The sequence below is a fragment of the Terrapene carolina genome, unplaced genomic scaffold, assembly GCF_002925995.2.
Source record: "Terrapene carolina triunguis isolate 2854851 unplaced genomic scaffold, T_m_triunguis-2.0 Scaffold88, whole genome shotgun sequence".
Classification (NCBI taxonomy): Eukaryota; Metazoa; Chordata; order Testudines; family Emydidae; genus Terrapene; species Terrapene triunguis.
In genome coordinates this window covers 37,505,805-37,528,105 of record NW_020664439.1, presented here as the reverse complement: position 1 = coordinate 37,528,105, position 22,301 = coordinate 37,505,805, and the positions used below count along the sequence as shown (strand labels likewise).

The 22,301-nt window shown below is 42.1% G+C and overlaps 1 protein-coding gene across 7 annotated transcripts in view; it reads right to left on the bottom strand.

The window, feature by feature from the left end:
- Positions 1–22,301, bottom strand: part of NLGN1 (neuroligin 1) — a 456,846-nt gene that overhangs the window by 333,795 nt on the left and 100,750 nt on the right. The window contains exon 3 of one of the 7 annotated variants that reach the window (XM_024221213.1): positions 21,477–21,496. The exons of the other annotated variants lie outside the window; for them this stretch is intronic. Coding sequence (XP_024076981.1) covers positions 21,477–21,496 — 20 coding nt within the window. The remainder of the gene's footprint in view (positions 1–21,476; positions 21,497–22,301) is intronic. 7 annotated transcript variants of the gene reach the window in all.

Here is a 22,301-nt window from a genome sequence, read left to right as displayed (position 1 = left end):
CAGAAGGATTTTCAAAGTTAGGGATAAGGAGCTGTGACTGGAAGGAGATGGGTTCATGAGTAGGGGAGGAGGACTGTTGAAAAACTGCAGAGAAGAATGGAATTGCAGCTTTGGGAAGTCGGGGTGAGGAGGACAGGAGGAAAAAAATGTGTGGTCCCAATCTGAACCTGAAAAAAGTTTCAGTTTTATCTGAATACGCTCATATGTTCAGGCTGATTTTTATTTCTTCCAAAACAGCTCATCCCATCCCCAGTAATTGCTCATACCACACGATCTACTCTAGTAATTCACCACCATGCTGACTTTGACACTATCGCAACTCATTTTGGCTACTTTGAAACTTCACTGGTTGAAGTCTTTTAATCGTAGATCAAAAAGTGCAAGTGAAGAGTGCAATGGAGACTATCCCACAGTTTGCAGCTATTCTTTAGAATACAATCCTCTCTTGGGCTCCATTTCCCTTTCCAAGCCTAAAAGCAAAATCTAACTCAGACTCTAAGTAAATGGATGCATTTACCTGGGATGTGAGTTATTACTAAGACCACAGGCTAAATAAAATAAAATGTAACCTTCTTGAGAGTGAGTGGAGTTAAAAGCCACATTCATACACTTAGAGTTTGCAGACGATACCAAGCTGGGAGGGGTTGCAAGTGCTTTGGAGGATAGGATTAAAATTCAAAATGATCTGGACAAACTGGAGAAATGACCTGAAGTAAATAGGATGAAATTCACCAAGGGCAAATGCAAAGTACTCCATTTAGGAAGGAACAATCAGTTGCACACATACAAAATGGGAAATGACTGCCTAGGAAGGAGTACTGCAGAAAGGGATCTGGGGGTCATAACGGACCACAAGCTAAATATGAGTCAACAATGTAACACTGCTGCAAAAAAAGCGAACATCCTTCTGGGATGTATTAGCAGGAGTGTTGTAAGCAAGACACGAGAAATAAATTTTCTGCTCTACTCTACGCTGATTAGGCCTCAACTGGAGTATTCTGTCCAGTTCTGGGTGCCACATTTCAGGAAGGATGTGGACAAATTGGAGAGAGTCCAGAGAAAAGCGACAAAAATGATTAAAGGTCTAGAAAACATGACCTATGAGGAAAGATTGGAAAAAATGGGTTTGTTTAGTCTGGAAAAGAGAAGGCAGAGGGGACATGATAACAGTTTTCCAGTATGTAAAAGGTTGTTACGAGGAGGAGGAAGAAAAATTGTTTTTCTTAACCTCTGAGATTAGGAAAAGAAGCAATAGGCTTAAATTGCAGCAACGAAGGTTCAGGTTGGACATTAGGAAAAACTTCCTAACTGTCAGGGTGGTTAAGCACTGGAATAAATTGCCTACGGAGGTTGTGGAATCTCCATCATTGGAGATTTTTAAGAACAGGTTAGACAAACATCTGTCAGGAATGGTCTAGATAATCCTTTGTCCTACCACAAGTGCAGGGTTCTGGACTAGATGGCCTCTCGAGGTCCCTTCCTGTTCTATGATTTCTATGATTGCAGATTGGCAAGTAGGCAGTGGGTTAAGTGTCAGAACCTCTATATTATTTCACTGGAAGCAGAAGTTTGGGAAGCAAATGGGGTAGTTAGTTGTCAGTTCATTCTTAATTCTTGTATGGAGTTCAACTTCCATACTGACAGGATGTACTAGTTTTATATCCCATTCTTAAAGAGAACATACAGTATGGCATTATGGCTGCACAATCAAGCTGATACTTTGTATCCAAAATTAGTGCATGTGTTACTGAGAGCAGAGATGGGGGTTTCAAAAATGTACGCTATATGCAAACTTCACTGAACTTTCAAAGTCTTCAAGCTGGTTTCACTTGCCATATTAACTGAAACTGCAGTGCCTGATTCGGGTTTCAAGCTTCAAAGGCCCATAAGATCTTTTCCCCATATTCAGAGACATGCGTACACACTAACACAAAGTGTATCTATTATAGGATATCATTATTTGTATGCTGTATGATACATACAGATCTGACACAAATTACCTCATAATTGTGAAGGGGAGATGGCACTATACCATGAACTAAGAACAAACAGCCAAATTTATAATAGCCCAGTCTCTCTTTTGTGCCCACAATTTCCACTGAGATTTTGTGTGTTACAATGACTTGCTCATCATGATAGCTTTTTACTTCAAAACCACTACCAAGACCTGGTGTTGTCAATAAAGCCCTGCGTGGATTAAAAAATTTATATCCGCAAATGTGGATATCCGCGGATATCCACAGAGCTGCAGGGCTCTACCGGGAACTGCAGCGGTGAAAGTCGCTAGTGTGTGCAAACAGCTCACACGCTCCCAGACAGGAGTCCCTTCCACGCAGCGGTCTGCGTCTCATTGGCATTTCCCACCATTTTGTTTCTTGATAGTCTTCCAGAGTGGTATTTGGGTTGAGGAATTTTTAGAGGCAAAGTTCTAACTTGCTGATGCCCATAGTTTTAGTTCGACATGCAATTGCTAAGATTTATTGCCTGAAAAATAAGGAGCCCAGGTCCCGGGCTAGTTAAAAAAATTATCCAAATGTGTCATTTTAACTTTGAATTTTAATTTTCTTTTAAAGAAAAGTATATATTCCATGGACCGCAGCTGTTTGGTAAGTACAGATTTCATATGCATATAGTACTAATTTGGAAAATGAATACTATTTGCTTGATGAGTCACAATGAATGCCTGCTGGTAAACATATATTAAAGTTCATTTCTAGAGCTCAGTCCTGCAAAGCCTTTTTTCATGGGATTCATTCTTATTCATGTCAATAGTCCCACTAAAGAACTATTCCCATCATTACAGGCCCTTACACTAATCTAACACTGAACTCCTGTGAATAAGACTGCTATGCATGGAACAAGAGTATAATGCAGCTCAGAGTATAAATTAATGGAGATATCTCATCTCCTAGAACTGGGAGGTCATTGAGTCCAGCCCCCTGCCTTCACTAGCAGGACCAAGTACTGATTTTGCCCCAGATCCCTAAGTGGACCCCTCAAGAATTGAACTCACAACCCTGGGTTTAGCAGGCCAATGCTCAAAGCACTGAGCTATCCCTACGATGATGCATAACTCAAAACATACCTGGCCAGACTGTGACTACAGTATTTGGTTGAAAGTCCAGGATATGAGAGAGAGAGAGAGAGAGAGAGATGATAGGATTGTCATACTGGATCAACCAATTTGCACCTCCAATTTGATATTCAAGCACACATTTCTCATTGTGGCAGAGGACTTGTTTTGATGATCCACTCTCTGAGCCAAATGGAGTCAGACTGCTTTTGGAAGACTCCAAAGAAGATATGTAGAAGTGACAGACTACTCCACCGATGGTGTGGCACGGCATTATAATAGTCTTTTCCTCTTGGCTATCAAATATGTGGCCCATAACTGCTTCTCCCTCTGCTTAACACTGATAGAACACCATGATATACTTCAAGCTTGTGACATATGAAAGAGGAGGGAAGACTGATAGTGCCCGTGGCAGAAGTCTCATGCTGAGTCTGACTGCATGCAGTATAAAGACTTTAAAATTACTCCCTGTGGGTATGCATGAGCTCAAGAAAGGTTTCTTTGACTTTCACCATAGCCCCTCCCACTCAGTGAAACTATGCCAGGGAGTGAACTTCCATTTAATCCACACTTTCTCCATTTGGTTACATACTATAGTACTTCCCATTGTAAGGAGTTTTCATGCTGATTTGGGAATAAGATTGTCAGATTCAGATTGAACTATATCTGCCTCCCTGGAAGCAGAGCTGTAACTGAGGTGGATAAACGCAGCATTCCCTGCTTGAGTTACTGCCAGTGTTGATCAGTGAGTTTCTGGAAGGACTGGGTGAGCTTTTAACCTCCTGCAACCTGAAATCCAGAGGCAAGATACTGGGTCTGCTATTAGAGGAGAACATCAGTGCTTCCTTTAGGGTGGACAAGGTACCTTAAAGTAGTGAACCTAAAGTTAGGCCTTTGCTCAGGACAAAAAAAATTGCTTTTGATGGGGCAAATCTTGCCAATCACCACCTTGCCTGAACTCTCACATGGGAAAATCTTATCGAGAGATTGTAGAGAACCAATCCGAGTAGTATCTAGACTCTTCAGATTTCCTAGTCCACAGTGTGATGAGAGTAAACAAGAGGAAACTTTGTGGGCCAACAACCTCTCTATCTGAAGCAGTTCTCCCCAACAATTATCACTGTGCAATGCCAGAAACACAACATTCTAAGCTCAAATGTGCAAACAGGCCAATTGAAAACATTAACTTATACTAATCAGATGAAATCTCATTGGGTGACTAATATTGTTAGAGAATGGAAAAAGAAAGCAGCTGAGATTTTAATTACAGACTAGCCTCAGTTCCTAGAAATGCATTACACAGAACACTCCATACTAAGCATTAACAATTACCTTGTATTTTTCTTGTCATGCATGTTTAGCTGAAAGGCTCCCCATAGTCAGTTAATATGGCTTGAAGTTCTCCCTCTTACAAAAAGAAGGAGGTGGTAAACAATTATAAAATTCCAGGCAATATCCTTGCCTAACGCCACATCATACTATATCAATGAGTTTTATAATATGCTACATGATGTTACCTTGCCTAAGGAATATATTAGGCTACCATTAAAAAATAAATGTCAAGACCCATAGAAGAGTGATTGAAGAATTTAAACCCTTGTCTGAACAAGTTTTCTGCTTTCTTATAACCATAAATTGGGGAAATGTTTAAAATAGAAAATTAAAAATGTTAAACATTTTTCTTATGATAGATCAGCCATCTGTGAGATATTTAAAAATCTGTTTACCCTTCTAAATGTTTTAGTTTTATTAATCTGTAAACATTAAGAAGATAAATAAGTTATCAAAACTGGATGATACTATCACAGATGAGAAAAATGGCTTCTATAAGCTTCTCTCATGGCAAGGAAATTAATTGTAATTAAATGGAAATCATCACTTGTTCTACAAATTTAGGATTGGAATTCAGGACTAAGGCCGCAATCCAGCAAAGCACTTACGCATCTGTATAACTTTAAGCATATGAGTAGTCACTGAGTGTAATAGAACTCTCTGCATGTGACATTAGTGACCTGGACGTACTGCAAAAGGCATCTGTTTTATAGGGTTTGGGGATAAGAATGAGGAGTGTGCTTCCTAGAATGAAAGGGTTGGAAAGAATTTTTTGTAGGCAGCTAGCTGAGTTCTTGTTTGAAATTCTTACTTTAATGCTGCTGGGATTTTGCTGTATTGCTAGATACGTGTTTGGGCACTTAGAGCCATGCATAGGTGTCTTTTTTTTCTAAACTCTAAATAAATTAAGTAAATAAATAAATGCTCATGTCCTTAAAGTTAGGTATGTGCTTAAGTACTTTGCTGGATCAGACACTAAGAAAAATTGTAGCAGTAAAATGCTAGACAACTTAGAAACTTTCCATAACAGCTAGCTAAACTTCTTGTGCTATACGAATACTTGTGAACCGCTAATTCATCACACCTTCCTTTTTTAATGGTATTAAAAGTATATATTTTTTTTTTCAATACTTAAAACTAACAAATTTGAAAAATGTACATGTTAATATTTTCCTTGTTGTATGAGAAGAAAAACACCATTGCAATTCATATTAAAAAAACCCAAGCCTCCAAATCTTAATGGTTAAGGAGTAAGTAAATTAGTCAAAAGCTTAATTAGTATCTGTGTAAGGGAAACTGGAGTCATGCCAATAACATTTGAAATCTGTTCTCTTCTACTTTTAATGACTGAAGAGAACATTAAGATGACTAATAAAAATGTGCTATTGATTTTGTTTCCTTTCAGGTCAATAGTAATGATTGATATATTCATCAAGGAGAAATATAGAACTGTATGAGGTTACACTTATACGTCGTGTGGTCAAATTTAAAAACAAGTGAAACACAGTTATTGGAATAGAGCCTCTAAATTTAGGGCTACCATATGTCCAGATTTCCCCGGACAGGTCCAGCTTTTCGATCTATAAATAGCCGTCCGGGGGGGATTTCTAAAAATCTAAAAATGTCTGGGCTTTCCCCCCGGTCAGCTATTTATAGATCGAAAAGCGGCGCCGCTCAGCAGCCAAAGCCCCTTCTCGGCTCCCCCAATTCCCTGCAGCCTTAGCACGTCCCCGGCCCCGCAACTGTCTTCCCCCTCCTCCCCTCCCCTGAATGCTCCACCCACCTGCTCCTCCCCCTCCCCTGCTTCCCGCGAATCAGATCTTCGCGGGAAGTCTGAAAAGAAGCAGGGGCAGGCGGGCAGCAGCAGGTAAGCTGGGGCGGGGGGGACGCGAGGAGGAGGGCTCTGGGGAGGCGCGGCCTAGTCCGGCCCTGGCTGAGCGACTCCGGCCTGGCTCGGGCACCGGGGCACTGGCCCCAGTTCCGGCCGAGCGCGCCGGCCCGGCCCCGGCCCCAGTGGCTCCGGTTTCGGCCAAGCACGCCGGCCCTGACCCCAGCGGCTCCGGCCCGGCTCGGGCCCCAGGGCGGCCGGCCCGGCCCCGGCCGAACACCTCCGGCCCGGCCCCAAGCCCTGCAACACCGGCTGGAGCGAAGCCCGATTCCTGGGCTCTTGTTAAAGCCGGCCCTGGTCAGGGGACGGGGGGGGGCGGGTAGGATGGGTCGGGAGTTTGGCGGGGGGGCTGTCAGGGGGCAGGGGTGTGGAGAGGGGTTGGGACAGTCAGGGACAGGGAGCGGGGGGGTAGATGGGTCGGAGGTTCTGGGGGGGCTGTCAGGGGGGCAGAGGTGTGGAGAGGGGTCGAGGCAGGCAGGGAGCATAGCGGGTTGGATGGGTCGGGAGTTCTGGGGGTCCTGTCAGTGGGCGGGAGTGTGAATATGGGGTGGGGGTGTGGGTAAGGGTTGGGGCAGTCAGGGGACAGGTAGGATCCTAGGGGGGCAGTTAGGGTCGGGGGTTCTCAGGAGGGGGCAGTCAGGGGACAAGAAGCAGGGAGGCTTAGATAGGGGGTGGGGTGCTAGGGGGCAGTTAGTGGCAGGGGTCCCAGGAGGGGGCAGTCAGGGGACAAGGAGCGGGGGGGGGGTTGGGGGAGGGAGTGGATGGGGCGGGGCAGGGCAGGGCAGGGGCGGGGCTAGAGCGGGGCTCCTCCCCCCCCCATGTCCTCTTTTTTGATTGTGCAAATATGGTAACCCTACTAAATTATAATGTGGCTTCTACATTACAGCCTCACTATTCATTCTGTCTTGTTTTTTAAAGCTAAAGACCTGAATTAGCTAATTGTAATGAGCCAGTTATATGTAGTCCCCGAATATGATTGCCTGCAAATATGGCGTCAAGTATCAGAGGGGTAGCTGTGTTAGTCTGGATCTGTAAAAGCAGCAAAGAGTCCTGTGGCACCTTATAGACTAACAGACGCATTGGAGCATGAGCTTTCGTGGGTGAATACCCCACTTCGTCGGATGCATATCATGCAAATATGGCATTCACAAACAATGAAATACAGCCCTCTACAGAAGGCCACTATAAGACCTATGCACCAAAGTTCCACTACACCCTACTTTGTCAGTTTACTATGGGTAAGAATGCATAGGGGTACATTTCAATTTTGCTGTAAACAGAAGCTTTTATCAAGACAGGACACATACTCAGCCCAATGGCGAAATTCTGCCATTAAAATATTCAGTGCACAGAAAATTATATGGATTTTTAAAAGATACAATGACTTTGGGGAATTGTGTGTGCCTTATTTTTGAAAGAATAAGGGGATGGGAATAAGTTTAGATTTTGTTTTCATTTTGCTTTTGGTGATGAAGGGCAGGAGAAAGGATTAAGGGATGGTTCAGTGGGGTGGTATTTTTGGGCAGAGAAGCAGATGGTTTAGGAGGCCTGTAGGACTGAGTGTGTTGGTTTATCGTTTCCCTAGGCCGAGGTTAGAGATCTGCATTATAAATAATGAATTGTGGATTGACTTCTCATTGATTGGTCTCACTGACAGGAGGCTGTGTATGGTTAACATTAGACCATCCCTGTCTCTGTTGAAAGTAAGGGGAAGGTGATTATGTCCCTTTGGAGAAGTTGTTTTAGGGTGTGAGGAAGACCCCTGCTGTGGGGCTGATACACCCCGTCACAACCCCACCGAGGTGAGAGAGAAATGGGAGCGAATGCAGGATAGGAAGGGTTCCACCCATTCCTTAACTTAATAGGGGATTTGGAAAAAGCCTGAGAGCCTAACTTGCAGGTGGGTTGTTATTCTCTGCTCCCTTTTTCTCTTAGGGGATTGGTAGAAGAATATTGATATAGATAAATATTGCAGACTGCCTTGGAAGTTCTTTTTCTTGCACCCTCTTTTGGGTGTATCCCAATGGAAATTTGTTATTGAGAAAATAAGTACAGTACTATGTCAAGTACATAGAATGATAAGACCTTTCCTATTCAGGTACATGTTGACTCCATGCTGTTCACAGTTAAGAAATTGCTTTGGAATCCTTTTTGTACTTGAAAGCTAGAACAAAGCACATTGTTTTCAGGGACATCACAACATATGTAAGGTTTAAAGCATGGGTTAAATCATGACCATTTGTCTTTTTGTTCATGCAAATCTATGGGACTTCAAACCTTATCACACATTGGCCAATGTAGATTTTTGTAAAAGGTCAGGGCAGCAAATCATGTAAGTTATAGTGCTCTTCTGCCACACAGGCAACAACAAAAATTCTACATTTACATGAGCAGATCCCATTAACACATAAATATTGTGTTAACACATGATAAACTTTGCCACTTTTCCTTGCACCTGTTATTGCAAAGAATACGGATTTTTTTTTAAAAAGATCTTCATTCAAACTCTCATTTATAAAGAAAACCTCTTAAAAAAACAAATGCACTTCACTAATCATGCTTCTGTAGGTTATAAATTGAAACTAACACTGCAGATAAAATCAAGTTATTCTCAAGAAGCCTGTATTTAAAGGCCAAAACCATCTTCTTCCTGAGCAAATTTGAAAATGTGATACATACAGTGATTTGATTTATAGAGATATCAGTCTCTCAAGTAACATTTGGTAGGCTAAGGAGTGTAACATTAGTGGGCACTCTTCTGGCCCTTTTAAGCCACTACTGAGATAAAATCTAGAGTACTGTGTGCATCTCTGGCTGTCACGTTATAGCAAGCATACTAGAGACACTGAAAATATGCAACAGATGGCAACTAAAATGAGTCAGGGTTTGTGGGTATAAGTTATGATGCAAATGTGCTAAAATTAATTTCTATGCTTTAGAAAACAGGAGACTAAAGAGATATTTGATAAAGACTGGAAAATAAATAGATTTATGTCCATGAACTGTTTGAGAAAGAAACTAATTCAAAACTATGCAGACATGGACTGAAGTTAGCAAGGAAAGTGAAGGACCTAATCCATAAATAATTCATAAATGTAACCACTATCCCTAGGAGCTGATTAAAAATAATACCTTGTCATGGTTACAAACAAAAGCTTTGTACATGTTAACAGCTGAGCTGTAGAAAATGGAACATACACGCTTCAGACACTGCCTAGATTTTGAGGTTGTGATTAGTCATTTTTCATAGGGTTATATGTACTTGAGGTCTTCTCAGATTTACACTGGAGCCAATTAATGAGAGTTTCAAAAGCACAAAGAGGAGTAAAGCACCCAACTCCCATCAGTTTTAGACTTTCAAATTTCTTACAGTCTTAAGCTTTATTAGCTGTTTCTACAATATTCATAACCAAAGTACCTGAGAACTTCACATCGACTAATGCAGTGTTTCCCAAACTTGGGACGCAGCTTGTTTAGGGAAAGCCCCTGGCGAGCCGGGACGGTTTGTTCACCTGTCGTATCCACAGGTCTGGCTGATTGCGGCTCCCACTGGCACGGTTCACTGCTCCAGGCCAACGGGAGCTGCTGGAAGTGGCGCGGGTCGAGGGATGTACTGGCCGCCGCTTCCAGCAGCTCCCATTGGCCTGGAGCAGCGAACCGCGGCCAGTGGGAGCCACGATCGGCCAGACCTGCGGACGCGGCAGGTAAACAAACCGGCCCGGCCCGCCAGGGGCTTTCCCTAAACAAGCGGCGTCCCAAGTTTGGGAAACACTGGACTAATGGATTTATGCTCACAACACACCTGAGAGGTATGACCATTCTCAATTTGCAGAGGCAGAAACGGAGACCGGAAGATTAAGTGGCTTGCACAAGATCACACAAGAAGTCTGTGGCAGACTAATTTCCTTTAACCACATGTCCATCTTGCCTTTCATGCTCATCTCCCTTTCTTCCCCCCCACAAAGTCTACACAAACTTTGAGTGCAGAAGCAAGTGGGATAAATCTTCTGCACCAACGGGTTGATTTGTTAAGGGGTGCTTCAGAGCCTTAAACAAGAACCAGTTTGTGGTGTTTATTTCTAAGCTATTTTGCTAGTAGCTAGGGAGACCAGAGCTTTTAATGAGCACTTATTTCCAGTAAAAACTGCTCTCTCTTCCTTATCTCCTCAGCAACTGGATACCATTCAATTATTTGACAATATATTGTTCCTTAATCCTCTAGTTGCTAAGCCATTTCCCCCTACACCAAGCGTGGAACTTATTCTGCTTTGTTTACCATTTGCACTGAACTTGGACACTTTAGAGTAAAATACTTCCCTCTATATTTGTTGGTCACCTTGGTAAAACCTTAACATGGAAATGCAATTTGTGCCTTCAAAAGCAATGACATTTCTTGCCTCCATGGTTCGATTTCAGATCTCAGTCTCAGACTCTGAGACCCCTAGTACAAAAGGAGTACAACATAATGTGACCATTACTACTAATGGAGGTGGAGATCCCTCATCTTTTTTCCTGCTGTTAATTCCTTTCTTGGTGTGCTTGGCTCTATTTCTGCTATTCCTTTCACAATAGCAGAAATACTGAAGAGCTGCTTTTTTTGGTAAGAACTGGAAATTGTTAAAACTCTCGGAAAATGCGTACATCCAAAACGCTACTCATGCTGTTTCATCTCCCTTCATAATCCACAATTATCTTCTCCCACTTGGTTTAGTCATATCTATTCATCACTAGGCTACAGTAATCTTGCTCCTTATGAAAAAAATAATGATTCCATGGTGAACTTATATACACTATAGATGAAATACACTGGTGGGCAATGGGCCAGGACAAAGACTATGCACCTGTAAACTGGCACTCAACTCAACTTTTTCTCATCCCTGGTGCCCCCTGCAGCCTTCTGGCTGACCTTGGTGGGTCTTCAGAGGTTTGGCCCTCTAGCCAAGTCACAAAGTCCAAATGAACCCTTTCTGGGGTATTAAAGAGTCCAACAAACAGTCTATTTGCTTGTACTGGCTCTGGGCCCTTTAAATTCAGCCCTTCATTTGGGCTTCCAAACAAACCTTGTCTTCTCCTTAGGGCTAAGGCTAGGTTTGTCCCTCCTTCTCAGGATTTATGCCACTTTTACCTGTGACTGGAAGGAGAACCTGGGCCTGCCCGCTACTGCATATTCCAACCCAGAGACTATATATATAGTAGCCATGTACCGCTTACTCCAATCTGTCACTGTTATTTCCCTGGGCCTCTTCCAACCAGGCCCGTTATCTCCAGCCCTATCTCAGGTCCAACATCCTCAGGTTATTCTCTCTCTGCAACCCCAGCTATCTAAGTTCGGCCAGCCATAAACACTAATTTTCAGGCTCCTTTGGCCAGAGAGGAGCTCCCATCCTCATTCCTCTGGTTCCAGGCAGGAACTGAACTGCTAAGGCCATGCAGCCCCTTTTATCTGGGGCAACCAGGCCCAGATTGGCTGTTGCTAGCCTCTCTAGCCCTTTGAGGATCAGATCTCTGTGATTTCCAAAATGACTGCTTTTAGAGTCTTCTCTAGGCAAGCCTGGAGGACCCAGCATCACTGATCTTTTCTTCTCAGATTGCTGCTTCTTAGGGTGGGGTGTAGTTGTACTGTGGAGTCCCCCCACAGGGAGCCGCAAAGGCTGCATACACACCATCACAGTATCCCTAATATCTTTCTTAAGCCTTATTCTGAGGGCATAAGTGGAACGTAAGGTGGGCACAGGCCTAGTGCTCCTCACCTGCACAAGGGTGAATTAAACCGCATGTGAATCTTCTGTCGTCTCATTTTTGCCCTTGACATGTCAGCTATATTTTAATGTATTTTTATTATGTTTTAGATCTTTTAACTACTGACATAATACAACACTGTCCTTATGTCTCGGCTTGCAGTTTCTTGGTCTTTTGATTAAGATCAAGGGTAGAATGAGTTTAAAATCTGTTATGTCTTCCATTGGGGACAATATCCTCTACATGCGGCAGACTTGTACATGTGGCAAACTCTGTCTCATAGGTCTTTTCCATCTCTCATTTTTAAGAGCCTACAGAGACATAGTTCTGCTAGAAACTATAACTTAAGCTTAATATGTCAGATACACTGAGGTTAAAGTACATTTGTAGAAAACAAAACTCAAGCCAAGAGGGTTAAGCCTGCTCTCTTGGATGACAAAGAACATTCAGAATACTTAAGTGTTGCTAGTGATCTAGTAGCTAGGACTTATGTCTCGCATTCAGACCTTGCCTTCTGTCACCTGTACTTCAGCCTTGTCAGATTCCTGTGTTAGTGTTCTCACTCTTTTTGGCAAGGCCTGACAGATGAAAGCTTTAGCTCCTCCTAACAAGAGGCGGAAGATAAGACTACATACGCTTTACATAGCTTGCTAATCAATAGATGGGGCAGTGTCCTGAGCGTCACCATGTGCTGGCACAGTACGGGGAAACAACAAGGTGATACCTTCAGCTCCCCATGGCACCTAGATAGAGTGTACGAGGTGAAAATTAGTTTATCCCCATTCTTACCATTAGACATTTTAAGGATGAGGACTTTGATTTCACTGCTATTACAGGGCCAATCAAGTGTCCACTGGAGTCAATTAAAAGATACTCATTGACTTCAAATGACAGTCAGGGTGAAGCAAAACCTAGTACATGATGGATGTACTGGACTGAAGTTCATTTTTAAAGTACTCCATCTGGCAGGAGCTTGGAGAAAATGCTATTCTCCAAGATCCTATCATTCCCAGTTCCGCTCCATTCCCTCTGCCACCTTCCAACCCCAGCTAGTCATCCTTTTATTTCCACTGAAATTTTTCCAGAGTCTTTCCTCTGCTGTCCTTGTAAAAATCTTTGATTCTTATAGTCTTTTTTCAAAATTTCAACCTCATTTCCTTTCTATGGTAAGTTTGTTTCCTCTGAGCTGCCTAACCATCCTTCCAACACAACTCTCCTCACTTGTTCGCAATCTGAATATCGTGCTGGCCACAGCAGAGTCTGCTCTTCTCTGTGGTCAATTATCTTTTATTGCCAAGCCAGTCATCTTTTCTCTCTCATTTTTTTAGATCTTGATACCACATTGATCCAAATACACCTCCTCACCAAATTAGACAGTTTCCTCATGCTTTTGGTTCTGTTTTATCCTAGTGGGCTTCATTTGTTGTCCATGTCCCTTTCAGAGTCCTCAGGGAACCGCTTCAGTTCCTCCACGCATCCTACTTTATCCCTTCGAGGCCCTTCCAAACACTGTAATTCTGGCATAGCAAGAGTGGATGGGAGGCAACACTATTGGCATCATTCCCAGCAAGGCAAAGTACAGAGAGATAAGCACAGGAATCAAAATATTGGGAATTAAATCCAGGTCTTTATTATAGCACTCCAGAGCAATAATACTTTATCCTGATTATTGAACCTTACGTTTCCATTCTTTGTTATGGTTAGTGAACCATCTTCAAACACAGGATCCCTATGGGAATCCTGAAGTTGGATGCCCAGTTCCCATTTTTCTAAACTTCTCCTTGATTTTTTAAGCTCCGATTTTGAAGGTGACCTGCAATGTACTTTTGAAAAAGTTAGGCATTTGTTCTTTTTTGGATCTTTATGATGATGTATAAAGACAGACTGAAGTATTGTATGTGTGTGGGGGGAGGAGATGGGGGGGCTGTTTCCTTTTGTTTTTTGTTTAAGAGACAAGTGGGGCCCATCTTGTTTTTAACCTTAGAAATATCACAAATGTCACCTCTGTTGTTCTGGGGGGTCTCAGAGCTTTATTGTGTGTTTTAACACCTTTATTGAAGGGGGGTGGCTTTGAGTCTTTAACAAAATGTCTGCAATATTCATTAATTACTCACTGAATTAAATGTATCTTATCTAAATAAAACAGGCTAACTAAAAATCCCTTCCCCTCTCAACTGCTCAACTACCACTCTGGCCAGATCCTCAGTTGGTGTAAATCAGTTTCAAGGGAGCTTACACCAGCTGAAGAGCAGGCCCTCCTGACTTGTTATTTCATCATTTCTTTAGTTACCCAGTCAGCACAAGGCTTGTCTTCACGGCAAAGTTAACTCAGACTCTTATTTGAGTGGTGCCCCGTTACACATAAAAAACTTTAGCTGAGTGTGGTGGCAAGAATTCAATGTCAACGAGAACTTCCCATCTGCACTGGGAAGTTTAGATGGCACATATACAAGGGAACAGAAGAGAGATATTGCAACTTTTATATAATGAGAAAATACCTATGCATTTAATATTTTGGCTCGCAGGGATATAAACATTGTATTGTTGACTATAGTGGCATGATATCCAGGGTCAAGCCATTAATCTAATTTAGGAAATTTTTCTCTCTCCTTCTGGTATTAAATAACTGAGCACGCTGACTTTTATAAACGACAACAGTACACAGTTCTAAGTAAGGTGCCAAGGAAAAGGAAGCAAAAGTAAATAAAATATATATTTGTATGAAATGTCTACCGTATTTAAAATACAAAACATCCCCATCTAACACACTTCCAGTGTCAAAAAACAAACTGAGTGATAAGCTAAAACAACAATTAAGTCAAAAACCAGAAGTTGCTTAAAATCATACACTACCAGAAACGTTAACTGCACCAAAGGACTAAAACTCTCAAGACTAAGAAAAACATTAACACAACACCATACATATTAAAGGAACCCTTGAGGCAATATGTACACACTGAGCAAGGCTCAAGGAAATTTACATTTCAAAATTGCCATCACGAAGGAAAGTAAACATGTTTTATTTCCACCATAGGTATGCGTGGTGCTGTACCAACACATATGAAGACTGGGTCCCTGCCTAAGGGAATCATGAGACTCGTGCCTATGACTTGGTAACAATTATTCAAGCCTTCGTGATACCTTGGCTGGACTATGCAACTCTCTGGACCTGGGTTTAAACACTTCTAACATTTAAAAAGCTTCAGTTAGTCCAGAATACAGCAGCTTTGCTTCCTTAGTAATATTACCCTTCTGCTCTGCTCACTAGACTGGCTCCCATAGACTACAGGGTCAAATTTAAGGTTGCTGTTACTCTGAAAGGCCCTCCATGGAATTGGCCCAAGATATCTCCAAGAGTGTCTCTCTTCACAGTAACAACCTCCCATGAGAGTTCCCTAGGAACTCTGAAACTGTCAACCTCAAGGATGGAACTAATGATAGAAAGAGAGAGGGCTGGGCTCCCTCAGGACCTGGGCTTTGGAATTTGCCACTTAAGATGATTAGAATGACTGCAAATCTCACAGCTTTCTGAAGGAAGAGTCAACCTCACTTCTTTTACTTTGGGTACGTCTTTACTACCCACCGTATCGGCGGGTAGCAATAGATTTATCCGGGATCGATATATCGCATCTCGTTAAGGCGCGATATATCGATCCCCGAACGCGCTCACCGTCTACTCCGGAACTCCACCAGAGTGAGCGGCGGTAGCGCAGTCGACGGGGGAGCTGTGGCCATCGATCCAGTGCCGTCTGGACCCCAGGTAATTCGATCCAAGATACTTCGACTTCAGCTACGCTAGTCGCATAGCTGAAGTTGCGTATCTTGGATCGATCCCCCCCCAGTGTAGACCAGCCCTTATTAGATTTCTCAAAGCTGCAACTAATGGAAGGGGGAAAAGAACACAGAGGAGGGAAAAGAAATAAAGGAAAGAAGAAAGAGAGGAGGAAGGGGAAAGAAAAGAAGGAAATACAGTTAAAAATAAAAACCACATAATCCCACCTGCCTCAGGGGAAGTAAATTAGATAACGGGGTCTATTGTAGTTGTTGTTATCTCTTAGAAGGCACTCAGGTTCTACTGTGTGGGGTACTGTTATAAGAACCGAACTAAACAGAAATATAAAGAATATGACAGAAGGTTACATGCATTTGAATACAAATCAAATCTATCAATTTCTAATTACAAATTAGTAGAGCTGGCTGGAAAATGTTTGTTGAAGCAAAGCTCTGACAAAAAAAGTGAACATGTTTTATGGAAGGGTTGAGGGTTGCACCCCATACAGGTTCTGCAGTTCATAGAATGGACCATCTCCCTCTCTTTGGCAGTGGGACCAGAGGAGAGGCAAGCAGCTTGGAAACTTAAAGCTAGCTTTGTGTATAGATTAGAGAGCTATACAGGGAGAGGTTTATGTATCAGTGATATACAATAGATAAAATAATAAAAAGGAACCATTAAGGGGTTCTGACCGAAGCCCACAAAAACAGGTCAGTTCAGAGTGAGCATTTCACTCCATCTTTATGGGCCATTAGTAAGGACTGCAGGATTTTCTCCAGGTCCATTTCCAATTAATAAAGATCTATTAGTGGACAAAACACAGGTCCGGGATTCTGGAAACCTGGTTCTAGTCTTGTCTGTCACTGGCCAGCTGGGTGACCTTGGGCAAGTCACTTCCCCTCTCTGCGCCTCAGTTTCCCCATCAATAAAATTGGGATAATTTTACTGACCTTCTTTGTAAAGCACTTTGAGATCTATAAACAAAAAGTGCTATTTAATGGCAAGGTATTATTATTAGTTATAAAACCAAAAGCTATTATCCACATTATGGCCAAACGGTTTGCAAACTTTCATTCTTAATTTGAAACAGTGAAGCACCAAGCTAAACCAACACCAACCAAAACTGATGTTTTGCTCATGCCTTAAAACAACAAAAACCACACTCCAATGGACTTCAATCGCTCCAGGGATCAGAACTTGCATGTCAGCATTGTGCCTGAAGCACTTTTCATGAGTTGCGCACCATTGGAAATGTGGGCATTACGTAAATGCTGGGGAAAAAATTAACCAAGATATAACGCTTCTCCTCCCCCCCCCACCATAATATCAGTATGGTACATGCAAATTCAACGGGTAAAGCAAGGCAGAAAGTGCCTCAACTCATAATTGGCAAAGGGACAAATGAGTTATGACAGTCATCCCTCGTTGTGTGTAGGATAAACATATAAGCTCATATTATTCTTTTCCTATCCTATTTCTAACAAATCCATGTGGAAATGTTTAGTGTCAGGAACATATTTAGGCAGATTACAGTCAACTGTTTCATTTTGAAAGGAGATGAGCCATACTGGTTTAAAAAATAATAATCTGGGTATAAATATAAATGGGGCAACCTACCTCCATGAGAGATGAGTTGGCAGTTTAATGCTTGTGCACCACCCACATCATATTTGCCAGCCAGCTGGCATATATGGTCTCCACATCTCAACTGACCCTTCAGCAACAACTTCTCCTTGCCCCTGGGACCTCTGACTTTTGACTCTGCCAGCAGTTTATTTCTGACTGTACAACAGGAACATGATCAGGATATTTCAGTATGTAGTGTTGTTGTAGCTTTGTTGGTCCCAGGATATTAGAGAGACAACGTGAGTGAGCTAGTATCTTTTACCGGACCAACTTCTGTCGGTGAGAAAGACAAGCTTTCGAGCTTACACAAAGCTCTTGTTCAGGTCAAGAAGAGCTCTGTGTAAGCTTCAAACCATGATTTTTCACCTCATTTTCCCAGTATCTTTAAAAACAATTTTTAAAAGAACATTGTAAACTTAAACGTCACACTTCTGTCTGATTTTTATTAACCAATTGTTACAAGTAACACCTAAGGGTTAATATAATTAAAAGAGATTAAAATAATCTCCTTTTTTCATCCATTTTATATATGATAAGCACAGCACTCTGTTTATAGTCAGTTTCACTCTTTCCTTTGTATAGTCAGATTCTCCTACTGTTTGTGTGGGATTTTCACACAGGAATGGATGAAAGAAAGACATTTAGAGTCAGATTCTGCCACCCTGACTTGCCCTCTGCATTATTCTGCAATTTGTCCCATTGAAACCAATGAAACAATGTATACAGAAAGGTACAACTCAATCAGAGTGAGGTTGGTTGAATCTGGCCATGACAAAAAATAGAGAGGGGAATCAACTGACAGAATAAAAGAGGCAAAGTATTCAAGTCATAATTCATTGTTCTTTTTGGGTGTGGAATATCTGGGCTTGGTCATGTCTATTTGGTTTTAGTTTTAGGATAAGTACTGAATGCAATGAGCAGCTAACTTTTTATCATTTTAGTAAAAAAAATCTTGAACCTTAGCCCTTAAAATTGAACTTTATCTAAATCTGATCAAGGGAAAAAAGAGTTTCAAGTCTTGAGGCCACCACCTCCATGCTGCGTTTCTGCATACTCTGGGGCTTGATCTGCCCCAGACTTTATTGTGTGTCATCTGCACTGCAACTGAAAGCAGAGATGAGATGAAGTCCACAAAGCAGTTAATAGTATTTTACCATTCAACTTTCAACCTGCATTTGGATTAATAGCTTTGTATTCCATGCACAATGTTACTTCATACACAGTACATTGTAAAATGTACTTAACATGGAATGAACTTATAAAACACTCTCTTGCTAAACAATTAGTATCACCTAGTTTATTCTGACAAATTTGAATGAGATCATCATTATATAACAATCATGAAGAGTGTCCTTGTTACATAAGCAGGACATTGTTACTTCATCCCAGATCCATTTTTAAAAATCATAGCAGCATGAAAATACATTGGTTTTCTTTTACTGTATAATGTTTTAATTCCGTACAAGGGTATGTTTGCATACTGTATATTTCCTTTCCTTGCTATTTAAATAATGAGACTATATGCTACCTTTTATTCTTCATGTATTTTTAGCCACCTTTTTTCTCGAGAAAGGCAAAATTTTCAGAAGTTTATGTTTGGTGAAAAAACAACACAACAAAATCAAAGGAATAATCATTTCTGATTGAAGAAAATGTTTAATTTGACCCTAAATGATTTTTTTTTGGCCACCAAGCCAAAAGAATTAGTTATTCACTCAGCTCTACTAAGGACCATCACAAAACTCACCACCTTCCACTCCAAGGGAAAGATGCATGCCTTCAGCCTGCCTTTCCTAACATAGGGCATGTCTACACTTAACTCTGGAGCGATCGATCCGGCGGGGGTCGATTTATCGCGTCTAGTGAAGACGCGATAAATCGACCGCTGAGCGCTCTCCCGTCGATTCTGCTACTCTACTGGAGCAAGAGGTGCAGGCAGAGTCGACGGGGAGCGTCAGCTGTCGACTTACCACAGTGAAGACACCACGGTAAGTAGATATAAGTACATCAACTTCAGCTATGTTATTCATGTAGCTGAAGTTGTGTAACTTAGATCGATCCCCCCCCCCAGTGTAAACCAGGACATAGTCATAGAAATGTAAGGCTGGAAGGGACCTCGATAGGTCACCTAGTCCTGTCCCCTGCACTGAGGCAGGAGTAAGTATTATCTAGAGAATAACACATAGAAAATGTATAAGTTAAAAAACCCACCAAGGAACCCCTTACTTAAGCAAAACACTACACACACAATTCTCCCCCTGGGGAGAAGATCCGAGAGAAAACAAACCACATGTGACTGACTTTAGTCAGATCACTTAATGCACTCCTGGAAAGCAAATACTACTGTGAAGAGGGTGGTATAAGAATCTATATTGACTAGAATAGACTGAGTGGCACTTCGAAAAAGTGGCTTTAAGCACATACGTGACTACAAGTTAGGAACAATCCACTTAAAATTCGGACTTACATATACCACTGATTTTACCATTGTTTCTGTAAAGATGGCAGAGTTCACTGCTTCCTTTTCAGCTGAGCCCATTACCTTAGGGGATTCTGTGTTGAGCTGCTGAATACAGCAGTAATGTTACATGAACTCTCCTGCACAGCCTGAATTATCACAGAGGCAAGCGGAATCCTAAACACATGCGGAGGTGTTCCTGAACAGACACAACTCTGATACGGTAGGTGACTCCACAAAACAAGTGCAGATAGTGAGATGGAGTGAGCTTATCAATCCAGTGGTGGGAAACCAGAGTCTGAGAAGTCTGTTAAACCACTTGATGATGTCTTCCCAACTCTCCTGTGTATTCTGAATTATTAGGGGTCTCATAACTGCACAAGAGAAAAAACATTTGGAGTCAGGCGGTCACTCCAGCCTTAAGTCACTCTGTTTTGCCTAGGTGTTGCAGCACATCTAATCTCAATTACCCGTCTGCCTCAGAACTCTGAGTGTTCTTCGATATCGTGACAGAAGCAGTACCAATATAGCTGGCTGCATTGATCATGGAGTGGCACCTTCAACACCACACACTTCAACCTTTCCACAAACTAAATATAGCAGAACCTCAGAGTTACAAACAGGACTGCCCAGAGGATTCAGGGGGCCTGGGGCAAAGCGGGGGAGCGGACATAAAAAAAGGTGCCACCCGCTGTGGCACTTGTACTCACCGGGCCGGTGCTCCGAGTCTGCGGTGGCGGCGGGTCCTTCACTCGCTCCGCATCTTCAGCAGCACTGAAGGACCCGCCGCCGAAATGCCACCGAAGACCCGGAGCAACTGAAGGGCCCGCCGCCGAAGTAATTTAAATGACACAAGCACAGAAACAGTTTCCTTACCTTGTCAAAAAAAATTTTAAACTTTCCCCTTTTTTTTAGTAGTTTACATTTAATACAATACACTCTAATTGCTTTTTAGTTGTTGTTTTTTGGTTTCTATTGCTGCCTGATTGTGGACTTCCGGTTCCAAATGAACTGTTAACAAAAGTTGAGTTTTTATTGGTTACTACTCTATATCCATGTTGCTAAACATAGGATAGCATAAGATACTGGCATAGTCATTCTAACAAGTGTCCTGTAGATTGTGCATGTGCACCAATACCTCAGATAAATACAACTCTAAATAACTTGCCTGATGGGAAGGGTCCTTTAAATATCTCTGTACCACCTATCTCCAAGCAATAAATCTCTCTGCCTCAATTCAGTGCATTGGGGGACAGGTAGCTTTGAGACAGCTATAGGAGCATTTGTGGTGAAGACGGGAGCATGTAGAGATTTATAGAGCCTTCACTGCTGGGACAAGCAGCCTAGAGAGATTTATAGGAGGCTTCCCAGTGACGATAGGCAACATGGAGAGATTTATCAACACCTCCCCAATAGATGAGGTACAGCCACTACAACTGCACTTAGTCAATCTGCAAAGGCGTGACATGCCCTAGTCTACATTGCTAATTCATGATGACAAGCTTTTGAATAAATAGGATACTGCTGCAGCTGCTGCTAACTGCAACCTGGATGTTTGCAGGTAATGGTGAAGTTGGATTTAAGGTACCTGTAAAAGGAACTGGGTTACTGGTATGAACCATTCTTTCTATGCTAAAATAAAACAATGATTCCTGAGAAGAATTTCCCAGGAGTTCAGCGCTAAAGTGAAGTGCCCTTGAAGCGTGTCTGAAGTGAATAATGTGCAAGGGGACAGACACTGGTAAAAAGAACTTTAAAGGGGAAGAGGGGAACGAGGAACATTTATTGAAACTATATGCAAAATCCAGAATCTTGCAGAGTCAAAAATATTTTCCTCTCCAGAGGTAAGTCTCTGAGCCAGAGATAACAGTTATTCCTGGAAGGGATGGTTAAAAGTAATCAGAGAAGGGTATAACAATACTAAAGAAAAGGAAACTTCAGTCATCACTTCTTCCACTCAAACCCTGCCTTGCAGCGCTTAGATTGGTTTACTTGTGTTTTTACATGAAAGTTTGCAATAATCAAAGGTCGTAAGTTTAAATCCATACTGCTCTTAGCTCATGGCTAAACCAAGATGAAGGTAAATGAGCACTAATGCTTGACTGTTTATGTCAATCATTATTCCAGTTGAAATGAAAGAACCTATAACACAGATTAACTGAGAAACTGGAACTACGGCTTTCCTCAATACAAATGTGGAGGGATACAAATAGGACGGTGCTGCTCTCAGGATCTCTGTGCACCAATACCAGGGTGTTTTCCTGTCTCTGAAATATGCATTTCTCTTTGCCAGCCACAGACAGGATTTGTCAACCCTTTAGACATATGGCAAAGCCCATTTTTACTCGCAAACATAGGGCCTGATGAAAAGCCCATTGAAGGCAATGAGAGTCTTTCCATCAACTTCAAATGG